The sequence below is a fragment of the Ruditapes philippinarum genome, unplaced genomic scaffold, assembly GCF_026571515.1.
Source record: "Ruditapes philippinarum isolate M1 unplaced genomic scaffold, ASM2657151v2 ctg4830_1_1_1_1, whole genome shotgun sequence".
Lineage (NCBI taxonomy): Eukaryota > Metazoa > Mollusca > Bivalvia > Venerida > Veneridae > Ruditapes > Ruditapes philippinarum.
Genome location: NW_026854607.1, coordinates 130,925 through 148,734, shown reverse-complemented (window position 1 = coordinate 148,734; position 17,810 = coordinate 130,925). Strand labels below are relative to the sequence as shown.

Below are 17,810 nucleotides of genomic sequence, written 5' to 3'. Positions count from 1 at the left end.
TTTCTTGATTGTCCGACCATTTGGGTTAAAATGAAATATCGTTTCGTATTCTACGAACCCTTGTGAACATTTTGGTATATAAAACTTATTGTTCCTAGACATAGACTGGTTGACCCCCAAAATATGCATGATTTACTAGTTCATTTCCTACACTAGAAGTTGTTGTCATTTTATAGGATTTTAAAGAAAAATATATGTTATTATAAAATTCGCTACGACAAAAGAAACAAAACAGAAATACAGTATCTTTCAAGAAACAAGAAAAAGGCATCATATTGCAATATTTTTCACATTGAAACTTCTACTGTACATATGGTATGAATTGGAAAAGTGAAGGTTTAAATGTATTGTCCATGATTTTTGAAATATATGCTAATTTTTGTGATCGCTTTTCGTCCGGCGTCCGTCCGTCGTCCGTCCGTAAACTTTTGCTTTAAATGACATCTCCTCATAAACCACTGAGCCAATTTCATCCAAACTTCACAGAAATGTTTCTTTGGTGGTCACCTTTAAAAATTGTTCAAAGAATTTAATTCCATGCAGAACTCTGGTTGACATGGCAACCAAAAGAAAAAACTTTAAATATCTTCTTTTAAAAAACCATAAGAGCTAGAGCTTAGATATTTGGCATGAAACATCTTCTAGTGAGTGTCTACCAAGTTTGTTCAAATAAAAGCCCTGGGGTCAAAATTGGCCCCGCCCCAGGGGGTCATTGATTTTCCCTATATGCATATAGTAAAAACTTAAAAAATCTTCTTTTAAAGAACCCAAAGAGCTAGAGCTAAGATATTTAGCATGAAACATCTTCTAATGAGTGTCTACCAAGTTTGTTCAAATAAAAGCTCTGGGGTCAAAATTGGCCCCGCCCCAGGGGGTCATTGATTTTCCCTATATGCATATAGTAAAAACTTAAAAAATCTTCTTTTAAAGAACTCAAAGAGCTAAAGCTAAGATATTTAGCATGAAACATGTTCTAATGGGTGTCTACCAAGTATGTTCAAATAAAAGCCCTGGGGTCAAAACTGGCCCCGCCCGGGGGGGGTCATTGATTTTCCTTATATGTGTATAGCAAAAACTTAAAAATCTACTTTGGAAAAACCCAAATAGCTAGAGTTTAGATATTAAGCATGAAACATCTTTAAATAAATATCTACAAAGTTTGTTAAAATAAACGCCCGGGGGTCAAAACTGGCCCTGCCCCAGGGGTGTCATTGTTTTTAACTATATGTGTATAGTAAAAACTGTAAAAATCTTCTTTTAAAAAAGCCAATGAGCTAGAACTTAGATGTTTAGCATGAAACATCTTCTTATGGGTGTCTACCAAGTCTGTTCAAATAAACAAATAAAAGCCCTTGGGTAAAAATTGGCCCGGGGGTGAGGGGGGGCCTATATACAGGTGAGCGACCTCAGGGCCATCATGGCCCTCTTGTACTGAGAAACATTCATGAACTGGTATAATTAATTAAAAATTGTATTACGGGAAGTGTTATTTTTTTTAACTAATGAAATTTTTACCAAGTTCATAAAATAATAACTTTATTATTATTATTATAAATACAGGCTGTATTCAATAAATTACCACCAAGTATAGCGAGATTTTCACCAGAAGAGCCAGATATTATTGTATATACTGGCTATGGTATGCAGAAAAATATGCAGTTCTACAGCTTGTCTCAAAGAAAGGTAAATTTACCTGTTCTTTCCTTTTGTTTGTATAATTTTTATACTTTTACTTCAAAAATTGTCATTACAATAGCAAATGAACTGCGCTATGACAAAACCAACATAGTGGGTTTGCGACCAGAATGAATCCAGACCAGCCTGCGCATCAGCCCAGTCTGATCAGGATCCATGCTGTTTGCTTACAAACTCTATAACAAGTAGAGAAACTGATAGCGAACAGCATGGATCCTGATCAGACTGCGCGGATCCATGCTGGTCGCAAACCCATTTTATATTGGTTTTGTCATGGCGCGGCTCAAATAATTATCTGAAGAAGAATATTAACAAGACATTAAAAGAACAATGCCCTATTCATATTTTAACTGTTGCTACAGACTGTTTGAATATACATGTATAAAGATTAGGCTGTTTATTTATGTTGAAAATTGTTTATTAAATGGTCCACTATTGCACCATAAATGATTTTTATTACTGCATTTTCATTATTCAAAAAATTAAATTAACAACAACAGTTAAACCTGTTTAGTTATAGAACAATCATACAAAACACATAAATTTGGTCTAAGTTTTAGTGACTATATGTGTTTACATGTGAAGATTAAAATATGAAAAATAGCAAGCATTATACTGGTATTTCCACAAAATTAAAAAAAAAAAAAAAACAATGACAGTTTTCCTTATTTCTGTGTTGATGTCAAAAGTCAAGCATTCAAGTTATTTTTACATAATGAACCATTATCTATAGTCACTCATGCTGTGCCATATTGTTCAGAAATAAGTGACAAATACTAAGAGAGGACAAGTAGCATCTGATGAATGAATCATATTATAAGTAACAAAATTGATGAATTCAAATTTGTATTAAAATTTATATTTAGGAGGAATGGTTTGATACATGTAATTTGTGATTAATTATTTCAGGTTGTGAGGACATTAGCATTAACTCACTGGTGTAGAAGTTTAGATCTGGTTGCTGAATGTCCACTCATTGCTATAGGTGCTAATGGTATGTATTGTCTTGATATTTAACCCTATAACTGCTAAATTTTTGTAATGGATTTGTCTAGCTTTGAATTTGGAACAGTCAATTCAAAGTTTAAGGGATTTCAGTATCAGCATACAAAAATTGATCAGTCATCACTATTTAGCTGGGTCAGAATGCATGGATGTACAGGCTAGCTTGACTGTGTACTGGTGGCAAAAGCTTATATCACTTTTTGTTCCAGCAGTGTGAAGGTTCATGACACATATATCTATAGTAATATCACTGACTAAAAAAATGTTTGATATATGGTAATTTATTTAATGGTGGCAGTTAAGATGTTTTGTAATTGCATTGCACACTACATTCCGAACTCCTCAAAGAGGTTACATCACACTTTGCTACTTGAACCACTACCATCACCATAACACAAAGATTGGTGTATCATTTAACTAAGGGAGTCACTTGTTACTGTGAAAAATACTTTTATTTTTACAAAAAATGTGTTTTGTTTATATATTAGACACAAACGGGCACCTGAGTAAAACCACGGACATTCCATAAGCAAGCTGGATAGCTTTCTCACAAGAAAGAATGCAAAGACCCTTGTTCAGCTCAAACCATTTATGGTGAGTGGCAAGTGGTTTGAAGTCAGCAACCCTAACCACTCAAGTCTATGATTTCCATACACATACATGTATCTGATATATGGTATTAGAAAATACAAAACTAAAGTATGAACACAATTGCTGCATTGTCAATGAATGAAATAATTAAACGATTATATAGGAACTTGATTATCCTGAATCAGACATTATGTAATTAAAGCTTAATTGTACCTTTGTTTCAGAGCGCCTGCTGAAACTATTGGACTATTTTGAAGGCAGTTTCCAGGACTTTATAGGACATAATGATAGAGTTCAGACTGTAAAATTCTCTCCAGATGGCAAATATCTTTTCTCCGCCTCTCATGCAGAAATATTCATCTGGGATGTGACTCTTTGATAGTATAGAATGTTACACTGAGGTCTTGCATTGAATATTCATCTGGGATGTGACACTTGTATTGAATATTCATCTGGGATGTGACATTTCAATTGTACAAGATGTAACAGTGACATGTTTGAGTGTAACATTTTTATGTGACACTTCAATAGCATGAAATATTACACTGAAATGTTGAGTGTAACATTTTTACAGATAGTAAACTGTGATAATTATGAATGTTACACTGAAATCTGAGGTGCAACATAAGAGTTAGTGTAGAATGTTACACTAATTACACTGTTTTGTGAGATGTTACACTGTAATAGTAAAGATATTTACTATTCCAAATTTAGCGTAACATTCACATTGATATTTTTAATTTGCATCTGAGATGATACTCTGTGATAAACATTTTAAAATGTAATGAATGATGACCGAGTTTGTTATTTGAAGAGCTATTGACTATGTTCAAATAAACTGTCAATTCTGAATGAATCATGCATGAGAAAGGAATTATTATTAGTGTTAATAGATAATAATGCATGTAATGTTGCACTTTCATCTTGTCAAAAGTTGTGATACAAGTTTAAAGTGAAGGTATTTCATAATTAATTTTATTAATTAAGTCACAAACTGATCAATAAATTGGTGTATTAGTTAATTATTGATTTGCAACTTTTCATACAAGATTAATAATAGGAAACATGTTTAAGATGCCACTTAACCAGGTATGATATTTATAATTGCATTTAGTTTTATGTATATTTTTGTATTAAAAACATCCACATTTATAAACCATTCCAATAATTATATATTTTAAGAATTCCGTTATGTACCTCTAAATTTTTAATGTTTTTGCTTGATATGCTAGTAGATGTATACTCATAATTTCTAATTGACCAGTAGTTTTGATGATTCCGGTTTTGGTTTGAAGTGAAGCCAAAAATCAGTGATTATAAATTTAATTTGTAAAGATATACCATTTACAAGTTTCCATACAAGTATTTATAGCTTCATGTGTTTTGTAAAAACTTGCCAGGTTTATAAATGTAGATTAAATACTCTATAGGTTTTTGTAGGAAAACATTACATAAAAGTACTTCTCATGTACTGCAAAAGAATAAAATGAAACAAGGGAAAAATAATTTCATGAAAAATTTCCTGTAAAGTTTAATGCATGTATAGTACATGTGTAGATTTAGAAAACTCTTCATCTTCCTAAAACAGGTAATAATCTAATATGTATAAAAATATAGTGTATAAAATGTATTGTATAGAAATAGTGATAAAATCTCAAAATTTTGTTTATGTCCGTCCATTTATTTATTTATTATGTGCTAAATAAAAGTAGAAACCATCTTGTGGTTTTGTTTTTACTTTAAAAGTAAAAGTGGGTACTTTCCTAGGCTAAATCCAGTTGTAGCATAAAATCATGTACATAATGTTGTGTTAAGCATCATAGATACAAGGTCATTCGTACATTTTATTTTTTCAACTTTACCTTGAAATTTACTCTTTTTTTTTTTTTTTTCTTCAATATTCTGACTGGAATGAAATTGTGTGCATTGTTGAGGAATATTAGTTAGAGATCTTTTTCAGACAAATCATTGTACAAATGATTGTTTTTGTCATTACACAAGGTTAAAGTTGAGACGTTTTTTAGTTGTAATTTGCCCTTCATTATCAATGGTGACAAGCCTGACTTAACAACTCCCCACACACGCTTCTAAAAGAAAGTCGTGAAGAAAAAAAATTCTATTATAAAAACATTCTCTCCTTAATTTTTTTTGAAAGAGTCTTTGGACACTGCATGTGTGGGGAAAAAAAACAACTTCTAAAATAACTGTGTCACCACTTTTATTTGCTAAAGACAAGTTAGCAAAAATAGTTACAGTAATTAAATAAGCTTTCATCTATTCAAGTTTATTAAAGTCTTCTATTATACATGCAGTAAAATAGAATAATGATAGTTGAACAATTGGTAGTACATGTAATTGGTATAATGTAGAGATAAGCCAATTCATCAACAAATTCTTCAACTTTTGACAAAATCCGAGAAAAAATAAAACAATAGGCACAAATACCATCTGAGTTGTATCAGAATGTACGACAGTTTGGGTCAATTTGACACATGAGGATAATTTCCAAGATAATGTCAGAAGCCCATGTTGTTGATGAATTGGAAATAATTCCAAGACTTTTTTGTCTTATTTTTTAACGATATAAATGTAGATTAAATAACGTTTATTACATAAAATATAAACAAAATGATAATACATAACAGACAACAAAGGTATCTACAGAAAGATATTATTTGCAAAATTTAACCTGCATAAATAGGAGATAAAAGTCATCTAATTCTGAATATAAATAAATTACAAGTCCTGCAGTTAAAAAAAAAACTATAAAAAAAAGAACAAGAGGGCCATGATGGCCCTGAGGTCGCTCACCTGTATATAGTCCCCCCAACCCCCCCCCCCCAATGTTGCAGGGTCAATTTAACCCAAGGGCTTTTATTTGCACAAACTTGGTAGACACCCATAAGAAAATGTTTCATGCTAAACATCTAAGCTCTAGCTCATTGGGCTTTTTAAAAGAAGATTTTTTTAAGTTTTTACTATACACATATAGTTAAAAACAATGACACCCAGTTTTGACCCCAGGGCTTTTATTTGAACAAACTTTGTAGACACTTACTAGAAGATGGTTCATGCTTAATATCTTAACTCTAGCTATTTGGTTTTTTTCAAAGAAGATTTTAAGTTTTTGCTATACACATATAAAGAAAATCAATGACCCCCGGGGCGGGGCCAATTTTGACCCCAGGGCTTTTATTTGAACAAACTTTGTAGACACTCACTAAAAGATGTTTCATGATTAATATCTTAACTCTAGCTATTTGGGTTTTTTCAAAGAAGATTTTTTAAGTTTTTGCTATACACATATATGGAAAATCAATGACCCCCTGGGCGGTGCCAATTTTGACCCCAGGGCTTTTATTTGAACAAACTTGGTAGACACCTATTAGAACATGTTTGATGCTAAATATCTTAGCCATAGCTCTTTGAGTTCTTTAAAAGAAGATTTTTTAAGTTTTTACTATATGCATATAGGGAAAATCAATGACCCCCTGGGGCGGGGCCAATTTTGACCCCAGGGCTTTTATTTGAACAAAATTGGTAGACACTTATTAGAACATGTTTCATGCTAAATATCTTAGCTCTAACTCTTTTGGTTCTTTTAAAGAAGATTTTTTAAAGTTTTTACTATATGCATATAGGGAAAATCAATGACCCCCCGGGGCGGGGCCAATTTTGACCCCAGGGCTTTTATTTGAACAAACTTGGTAGACATCCATTAGAACATGTTTCATGCTAAATATCTTAGCTCTAGCTCTTTGGGTTCTTTAAAAGAAGATTTTTTAAGGTTTTACTATATGCATATAGGGAAAATCAATGACCCCCCGGGGCGGGGCCAATTTTGACCCCAGGGCTTTTATTTGAACAAACTTGGTAGACACTCACTAGAAGATGTTTCATGCCAAATATCTAAGCTCTAGCTCTTATGGTTTTTTAAAAGAAGATATTTAAAGTTTTTTCTTTCTGTTGCCATGGCAACCAGAGTTCTGCATGGAATTAAATTCTTTGAACAATTTTTAAAGGTGACCACCAAAGGAACATTCCTGTGAAGTTTGGATGAAATTGGCCAAGTGATTTATGAGGAGATGTCATTTAAAGTAAAAGTTTACGGACGGACGCCGGACGGCCGGACGCCGGACGAAAAGCGATCACAAAAGCTCACCCTGTCACTTTGTGACAGGTGAGCTAAAAACAAGTATAAAGCAACAGATACATTTCTTGTTTTGTGTCTTTTCGATGGTAAATCTTTACAAGTATATACTTCTAGTACATCTTAATATATGAACAGAAAAATATATTTTCACGAGGGATAATTAATGTAAATTTTATTTGAATCTTTCTGAAGACTTACAATCTTTGGCCCCAAATTTTTAATGAAATTTTTTTATAAAGGGGTAACTCTACATTAAATGTTGAATTTCTATATTACAATATTGTATTTATAATATAATGATTTATTAAGAGGGTTATTCAGTTTTCAATGTCACAAATCACCTAATATTAACATCTCCAGTGCTTAGAAAAAAATACATTTGCAGCCAAATAGTGCTTTAACAATCATAGACAAAGTATATAATACTTATTTGCAAGTCACATGGGAATGACATCTTTTAAAACAAGTGACTTGTCTTACATGCTGGGGTGTAAGAAAAGTTTTTCTAGCATCTGTGTAAATGGTAGATAATCCTGTCTGATATGCAAGAAAATATATATTTATATACTATATGTATAAAAGAATGGAAATAATATCAAAAGTAAGATATGTCAGGGAATAAGTAATGCCTCCAGAAACAAACCACATGCGTTTCAAAGGTTAATATTTTAATTTAATTTAATTATATTTCACTTTATCTCATTTTATTCTCATCTATACACATAAAAAATACTAACACACAATTATTGCAAACATGAAAAATGTCTTCATAAAACCAGTTTAATGAACTAAAAAAAACAGCAGAGAAGTAATTTTAAAAGATCGGAGTAAAAGTGTATAATTACTATACATTTAGTTCTAACATATATTTCTTTAATAAAATGAGTATATATGGAAATTTCAGATTCAAATATCATTATATTATGCAAAAAAGAGTCCATAATCAAATCTTAGTATAGTATATTAACATATTCAAATTACTTAGATACCTAAATGGCATTTCGAGAAAAATCTTAATTGATACCTTATAAGTATTAAGTTTGTATACATAGATATTTTAACAATATGTAAAAGTGGATAAGATAATGTGTCATGCATCTCTAATGTTGCTGTATAAATCAAACAATTCAAATTCAAGTCTAGTCGTATGATTTATCCCTCTAAATGAATGGAATAAACCTGATTTAAAAGCAAGTTAATTACTAATACATTTACAAAACTGTTATTACCATTACTGTAATTTAAACCTGTGACCTGCTGTATTTTTAAAATGGATTTCTCCAACTGAAATATTTTGAACTGTCCATTTTCAATTCTGGGGATATCAAGATCAAAGTTGATCGGTCAACAGTATAAAGCCTGGTGTCAGACTGCACATATGTTCAGGCTAGCCTGGCTCTATACTGGTGACAAGGGATATCACTTTTGGTTCCAGCAAGTTAAAGAAAGCCCATAATTCACAGAACTGAACAGTAAATTATTACTAATCGATTATTTCTAAGACTTCAAAAACATTAAAGTTAAATTATTCTGTCAGTCTGTCACAAATAAATCTGCGTAGCAAATCATTCTTACTTGGTACATATAAATCTAATACATGATTTTCATATTAAGTAATCCAGGTGAAAGAATCCAGAATTATTTGTTGTCTTGCTTCTTTGTTGTCATCAATTTTCTTGAATCGTTCTTATATTATTATAGCACTAATAAAACAAAGTTGGAATCTATGGAAATATGGCAACAAAAGGGATTAAAAATAAATATGACTTTAAATGAAAATAAACATCTAGTAACATATTAATATACTAGTCATAATGTGGGAAAGTAGGCAGAGTTAAGGTGGTGAAGGCGGTCAGTACCCTCCTCCTAGCAGAGCAAGTAAACACCTCTTGTAATCTCCAGATGTATCTCCCTGAAATATAGTAAAAACAACAGGTCACATGTTGAGTTGTTATTTAATATGATTCATATGTGAATTAATGACAACATAAGTTGTATAAGGTTAAGCCATACAGTTTGATATTTTAAACACGTGTAATACAATAAAAGTCAAGGGGAAATTACTTTTTCCTGTATAAATTGAGCAATTTTCAAGCTTTACTTATGAAGGTTTTATTTCCGACATAAGTGGACACCTTCCCTAGACTAGCTAGACAGCTTCCTATCATGAAAGAATTCGAAGTCTGTGTCTGGATTCGAACCCACAGCAGTGAGGGGCAAGTGATTCAAAATCTGCAAACAACAGAGGATCCTTGTTGAATGTCTTCAGCAACTATGTTTGGCTCTTAATATCATAAGCAATAATATTATAGGATGCGCTGCTTGACCTTATAAGCAGGAAATATGTTTTGTTTGGTTTTGCGGCGCATCAACACAATTTGCATCATATGGTGCCGAAACAGTAAAGATGATTTTGACTACAACCTTAAAGCAACATCGGCGGTCAAAGAAACAGGATATATGAATAATATTGATTGACTAGAATTGAAAATAAAAACACACATAATACTTTTAAAACAAATATAGACATTTTTTTTGGCTGTCATTTATCAACATTTATTGTAAAATCAACAGACATTATGACAATCTCTGCATGCACTTAGAGCTGGACCAGTTGGTCATATCTATATAGAATGACCACATTTTACATCAGTTATACAAACATTCATGCATAAGTTTAGAACACCATTCTCCTTACATTCAATGTACTGTACAATGTTAACTATGTATGACAAAAATTTTGAATCACTAGTTTTTTTGGTTTTTTTGAGTGGATTTTATGTCACACTGTATAGGTGAAGAGGACCTCAGGTGCCCTTCAGTGCATTATTTCAGGTACAAACGAGCAGCAATGTAGAACCACCAACATTCCTAAGCTAGCTTGATAGCTTCCTAACATGAAAGAATTCATAGTCCCTGTTGGGATTCAAACCAACGGCGGTGAGGGGCAAGTTGTTCGAAGTCAACCACCTTAATCACTCGGCCACGGACGTTCCTTTGAATCAAGACGGAAGTATCCAGGTTTGCATTTCATAACAAATTCCCCTCCTCCCCAAATATTACTGTTATAAATATCAGATACCAGAATTAATGTACTGAACTTCCACCAGTTCTACTAAACTCATTCTTATCTTATTCAAGTCACCAGTGGCTGAGTTTTTATTCAAATACAAGAGGGCCATGATGGCCCTGAGGCCGCTCACCTGTATATAGGCCCCCCATCCCCCTGCCAATTTTTACCCAAGGGCTTTTATTTGTTTATTTGAACAGACTTGGTAGACACCCATAAGAAGATGTTTCATGCTAAACATCTAAGTTCTAGCTCATTGGCTTTTTTAAAAGAAGATTTTTAAAGTTTTTACTATACACATATAGTTAAAAACAATGTCACCCCTGGGGCAGGGCCAGTTTTGACCCCCGGGTGTTTATTTGAACAAACTTTGTAGATATTTACTAAAAGATGTTTCATGCTTAATATCTAAACTCTAGCTATTTGGGTTTTTCCAAAGAAGATTTTTAAGTTTTTGCTATACACATATAAGGAAAATCAATGACCCCCCCCCCCGGGCGGGGCCAGTTTTGACCCCAGGGCTTTTATTTGAACATACTTGGTAGACACCCATTAGAACATGTTTATGCTAAATATCTAAGCTCTAGCTCTTATGGTTCTTTAAAAGAAGATTTTTTAAGTTTTTACTATATGCATATAGGGAAAATCAATGACCCCCGGGGCGGGGCCAATTTTGACCCCAGGGCTTTTATTTGAACAAACTTGGTAGACACTCATTAGAAGATGTTTCATGCTAAATATCTAAGCTCTAGCTCTTACGGTTCTTTAAAAGAAGATTTTTTAAGTTTTTACTATATGCATATAGGGAAAATCAATGACCCCCAGGGGCGGGGCCAATTTTGACCCCAGGGCTTTTATTTGAACAAACTTGGTAGACACCCATTAGAACATGTTTCATGCTAAATATCTAAGCTCTAGCTCTTTGAGTTCTTTAAAAGAAGATTTTTTAAGTTTTTACTATATGCATATAGGGAAAATCAATGACCCCCTGGGGCGGGGCCAATTTTGACCCCAGAGCTTTTATTTGAACAAACTTGGTAGACACTCATTAGAAGATGTTTCATGCTAAATATCTTAGCTCTAGCTCTTTGGGTTCTTTAAAAGAAGATTTTTTAAGTTTTTACTATATGCATAAAGGGAAAATCTATGACCCCCTGGGGCAGGGTCAATTTTGACCACAGGGCTTTTATTTGAACAAACTTGGTAGACATTCACTAGAAGATGTTTCATGCCAAATATCTAAGCTCTAGCTCTTATGGTTCTTTAAAAGAAGAATTTTTTAAGTTTTTACCATATGCATATAGGGAAAATCAATGACCCCCGGGGCGGGGCCAATTTTGACCCCAGGGCTTTAATTTGAACAAACTTGGTAGACACTCACTAGAAGATGTTTCATGCTTAATATCTTAGCTCTAGCTCTTTGGGTTCTTTAAAAGAAGATTTTTTAAGTTTTTACTATATGCATATTGGGAAAATCAATGACCCCCTGGGTCGGGGCCAATTTTGACCCCAGGGCTTTTATTTGAACAAACTTGGTAGACATTCACTAGAAGATGTTTCATGCCAAATATCTAAGCTCTAGCTCTTACGGTTCTTTAAAAGAAGATTTTTTAAGTTTTTACTATATGCATATAGGGAAAATCAATGACCCCCAGGGGCGGGGCCAATTTTGACCCCAGGGCTTTTATTTGAACAAACTTGGTAGACACTCACTAGAAGATGTTTCATGCCAAATATCTAAGCTCTAGCTCTTATGGTTTTTTAAAAGAAGATATTTAAAGTTTTTTCTTTTGGTTGCCATGGCAACCAGAGTTCTGCATGGAATTAAATTCTTTGAACAATTTTTGAAGGTGACCACCAAAGGAACATTCCTGTGAAGTTTGGATGAAATTGGCTCAGTGGTTTATGAGGAGATGTCATTTAAAGCAAAAGTTTACGGACGGACGGACGGACGACGGACGGACGATGGACGGACGGACGCCGGACGAAAAGCGATCACAAAAGCTCACCCTGTCACTTTGTGACAGGTGAGCTAATAAAAACACCAGAATTAAACAGTTTGGATTCTGATTATACTTTATGACTACAGGCTCATGGACTATGCAAATTATTACTGCTACAACTGACATAATTCAATGACTAAAGTATAGAATGTTTATATACATTAAGTCAAATGCTTCTATTCATGTAACTGTTTCCATAGATTTACATTACTGTAAAGTTTCAATAAAATCTGATTATAGACTGTAGTGCTTAATAGTGAGTAGACAATTAGATAATGTCACTACAGCAAGTGACTGTAAAAGTTGAAACTGCATAAAAGTAAAATGCAGGTAAAGCAGGTAAAATAGTTTTGCACTCACACACTGATTTTTTTAAAGCTCCATTCAGGTTCTGTATATTCAACTGCAACTTTTTGTATAAAGTTTTTTCCCCCTTAATAAATGTGAAATTGCATATTTGCAGATTTTAAAACCAAAGCAGTCCTCTGGGTTTGTGATATAGGCACCTTAACTTGATAATTTGATAACTTTAACACCACAAATGTCACAAACAATAGTGTAATTGTTAAGGTCATGCAACAAATTAAGATATAATAATGTATGTGTAATATATATCAATCATGTAAAATAGTGGATAATTATCAACATAAATAAACATACAAAGTATACTAGATTTAATAAAAACATGTTGTCCAATATAAAATATGAATCTATGTATCCTCTGTAAGACTGTTAGTAAAACATTTAAATAAAAACGGCCTGACCTTTAAAAATACATTTCTACAACCATATTTTTGTTTAAACTTTTATCACCTCCATGAAACCATAACCACGTGCTTTATTTACATATTGTACTTGAGACAAAAGGAGATAATGTGGAGAATAAAAAGATAAGAGCGCTTAGGTAATTAAGGTACCAGAACTGAAATTTTTTTATTTTTATTTTTAATACTGTTAGTTAACTGTTTACAAATTGTCATATATAAAACCTGGCCCATGATAATTCATTTTGTATATTACATAAAATGTCACCAATTATGATAATTCTTATTCACCAATCTGTTGACAATTATACTTATCAAATAACCCATTTTTTAGGAATGAAAAAAAAATCCGGTGATTGAATGAAGCCAGAAAAGAAAAGAAATAGAAACACTGTTCTTCCCCAAGTTTCAAAATCCTCTAGCTCTGCTTGAATACCTCTATGAAATTATAGAAAAGCAAGGCAGAGAGTAAGCATGCTACAAAACTACATGTATGTAATTATATACATTTTTATTAATTGGTTATCCTCACAAATTGACACTTATGTGATTTATCATATCTTTCAATTTTGAAACCATCTTGAAATTACATGTCTTCAAAATACAGTTAAAATAATCCAATAAGTGTAGGCTTATTTTCAGCAACAGTAAGTCACCTCAGTGCAATAACAAGTTAACTCCTATAAAAATTTGTGTTAACCCCTTACTGCACTAAGGTGACAATAAAATTATTATATGAAGGTTTTATAAAAATAATTTTCCATATGCAATATGGTACAATAAAACAAAAGCTGGAATCATCTTTGAAGATCAGTAAAGCATAATCATAAAAATATTTTTTTTTTGAATTGTATGCAGTACAGCTGTAACTTATCTTGGCATTTCGATTGACTAATCAATTACATGTACATAAGGGAAACCATTCTACAATATAATTCCCATTTAACCTAAAGAGCAAACAGTGAGGCAACTTGTACAAATATCTCAGATTAACAATAACTCAACAGAAACTTGCCATTAAGAGAATGGTCACCGGTTGATTCTATCACAAAGCATACACTGACCGCCGTGGTCTAGTTGAGAAATCTATGGACTTCCACGCAGATTATGGTCTGAAACCAACTTAAGGCCAAATTCAATAAAACTGCCTGATCAATTGTTAATCATTATTTTTCAAGTTAATTTGTTTGCTTTTCCTTTTCTTAGACAGTCCTAATACAATGTCCAGTTCTCAATTCCATTAAAATGCTAAATTTCCCATAAATGGTGTCAAAAGTATTAATATGGCTGATGTCATATTTTGTTTTTACCCAATTTCACCCTAATAAAAACAATTCCAATTGAACTAGCACCCATTTCACATAGGGTGAATACAAAATTACTGTTTATGTCTCTGTAACCACATAAGTATCTATTTGTAAGTACCATTCAATACATGTATATAATTATATACATATAAACTAAAACAAGGTACAGAGTAAAGACAAGTGTAAAAAATATAAGGAACCACATACATCAAGTAGTGGTTCTAGTAGCCTGCGCCAATCATTCCAAGTATTACACGACGGTAATCGCCAGAAATATCGTCCTGAAATTTACAGAGAGTGCTTCGTGCCAATTAAGAAAAATCACAAAAAGAAACATACAAAAGATGGAGAAAATATACAGGGAATGTATGTGGGAAACATGGCATAGACAACAAGCTACTAGGAATGTGCTTTTAGGCCATCACCTGTTTCTCTTCCACTTCTCCTTAACCCCCAAATCCAACAGTTCAATTAAGTTCAAAGGGGCATAACTCTGCATAACTGATTATTAACTCATAAGCAATATTTGGTCAAAGCGTATTTTTCTTTTTATTTTTTTCTTTAATTTATCAATTTATTTTAATTTCAATTATCAAGGCAATTCAAATACTTGTCTCAAGAAATATGTGGTTCTTTATACAGTGAAAGCAATGTTTATATTAGTATGATACATTTTTCTTAAAACTTCAAATAAATTATTTAAGCACTTGGTTAGAATGAAAAGTAAGTAACAATAGGGGTACTATCTATAAATTATATGTCTTATCTTAATAAATAAGTACAACACTGACACCAATCAGGCAAATCTGGTTTAAACATATCAATTTACAAAAGAACTATGTAGGTCTATATGGCTCACCTAAATAAATGGAAAACTTGGATAATAATATCCAAATGACAAGGCCAGTTTATACTTTTGGCTTAAAAGAAGATGTTGTTTTAAATATATTGAGGATAACATCATATAAAATTATGATTGACACTGGGCAATCAATCAAGTCTTAGCACTTTGTCCTCATGTAGTCACAGCAATTTTAATCTTAAACACAGATTTGTCTGTATTTTCAGGAAATTTAAATATGTAAAATCATGAACCTGTTATAATGTAACAGAAACCAGTCTAGCTTAACTGTCTAACTAAAACCCTAGTACAGGTAGACAACATGGCAATAAATTGGCTTTATAAGACCTCATAAAACTAGCAGAATACATTGTCAAAACAAAATACAGTCAATTCTTACTTTAGTGAAATATACATCATTTTTTACGTTATTTCCTACCACTTAGAAACATTAATATTTTGAAAAACAAAGTTCAAAACAATTTCCCACATTCCCAATATAATATTCTATAGGAAACAACACAAACACCTACACTTGAAAAAACAACTTGAATCTGGCAGTAAATGTATTTTTAAACTGGTCCAATTCTAAATGAGCCTATTTTTCATATATTCATTTTGAAAAACCATCTCAAAGAAAAGTATATTACTCTACAGAAATATTCTATATATTATGATACTATAAATTACTATTTTCAAACTCTCACAATATACAAAACATGAAAATATTCTATTATGTAGACTGGTTAACAGAAAATATTTCATATTGTTCTGTTTTACAGGCTAAAAATATCAAACAGTCCTTGAATGTGTCAGTAAATATTTCCTGAAGAGGTTAACAGAAAGGACATGAACGGCGACATGTCTGGGGTTCGCACTTTTAGTGCCTGAAAGGGTGGATGGACCCTCATTAAGCATATAATACATACATACATACATAATAAAATTACATGAAGTTCTTTTTTTTTTCTTTCTCAAGCCAAAACATGAAATACAGTCTGTAGACCTGTTCACAAGTTTTATTTGTATACAGGACTGTTATTTCAAGGTAAAATTTAAATACAGTCTGTAGACCTGTTTACAGGTTTTATTTGTACATATAACTGTTATTTCAAGGTAAAATATAAATACAGTCTTTAGACCAGTTCACAGGTTTTTTGTACACCAGACTGTTATTTCAAGTTAAAATATAAATACAGTCTATACTAACCCTAACAAATTGTTCCAAACTTTGACCATACATCTTCTGGAACTCTTGTTTGATCTGTACCATATCAACCTCCGCCCTTGTTACCATGACTCGAATCAATGTTCTATCATCTGTACCAGCACCCTGTAATAGTCAACATTCTTAGCATTAATTCTCATCAGATATATGCTCATTCATAGTGCTGTTAAAAAGTATTGTTTATTTATCTATATTTTGAACCATTTGGATATAAATATTTTCAATGGATGTGTCCATCTTTCAATCTGGACAAAACAATCACCATCTATATTATTTTTTGTTTTTATTTCATTTTTATGTTGCACCAACAGTGTAGGTCATATGGTGACTTTCAAGCTTTACTGGTGGAGGAAAACCTCAGGTGCCTGATTACCCCTCAGTGCATAATTTCTGTCACAAACTTCACTTCAGTAGAACCAATGATGTTCAATAAGCTAGCCAGATGAAAGATTGGGTTTAAGTCAACGACCTTAACCACTGAGCAACTGACGCCCCTCATCATCTTTAGGGAAATTTCAAAATAACTACATGTACTGAGCAGCATAGGTCCAACTTTAAAATGTAAGTTACCTGAAAACCCTAAAGTGAGAATTACTTTAATGGTTATACAGTCAACTATCGTTATCTCGACATCGCTTTTCTCGATATTTCGTTATCTCGATGAAATTTTGAAAGTCCCGATTTTCTTCCTTCTTTATCTATATTGGAAATATTTGTTTATATCGATATTTTTATTTCGATATTTTCAGTATCTCGATGTACAATTTCAGCCCCGACAGTTATTTTCACACTATTATCCTTTGTTTATCTCGAGTAATAGTTTTCTTTCGTCTGTGCCATAATGATGATTATGTTTTTAAGATGTTTAGCTGTTTTTATCTGTTTTAATCTATTTAGTGTGTTGATTGACTTATGTCCAAAATGAGTGAATATTACGTTCTTTATAAATGTTCGAACACTGTATCAATTCATTATGACTTTAAATGTAAATGAAAAAGTGAAAGTATAGAAACACTATCGTTGCAATATTGTTTCACAACATCCCCTCCAAATCAATCAGCGGTCGAACAACATCGAGAAAGACCCGATAAATAACCCGGGAGGATATTTGGATCAACCACCCTGAAAACAATGTTTTCACTATTAGTGTATT

General features: G+C 32.4%; 2 protein-coding genes across 3 annotated transcripts in view; one reads left to right on the top strand and one right to left on the bottom strand.

Annotated features, from left to right (window-relative positions):
• Positions 1 to 1,560: 1,560 nt before the first annotated feature.
• Positions 1,561 to 3,964, top strand: LOC132740579 (WD repeat-containing protein 90-like; the record flags this gene model as incomplete). Its single annotated transcript, XM_060728507.1, has 3 exons — positions 1,561 to 1,683; positions 2,605 to 2,689; positions 3,516 to 3,964. Coding segments are annotated over 3 exons (363 nt in total), but the record flags the coding sequence as incomplete, so codon positions are not given.
• Positions 3,965 to 7,483: 3,519 nt separating this feature from the next.
• LOC132740578 (annexin A4-like) overlaps positions 7,484 to 17,810 on the bottom strand; it is a 30,032-nt gene continuing 19,705 nt past the window's right edge. The window contains exons 14-16 of one of the 2 annotated variants that reach the window (XM_060728505.1): positions 16,640 to 16,762; positions 14,796 to 14,869; positions 7,484 to 9,356 (exon numbers count right to left, since the gene is read on the bottom strand). In XM_060728505.1, coding sequence (XP_060584488.1) covers positions 14,810 to 14,869; positions 16,640 to 16,762 — 183 coding nt within the window. In that variant the 3' untranslated portion in view covers positions 7,484 to 9,356; positions 14,796 to 14,809. The remainder of the gene's footprint in view (positions 9,357 to 14,795; positions 14,870 to 16,639; positions 16,763 to 17,810) is intronic. The other variant, XM_060728506.1, reaches the window with a different exon arrangement.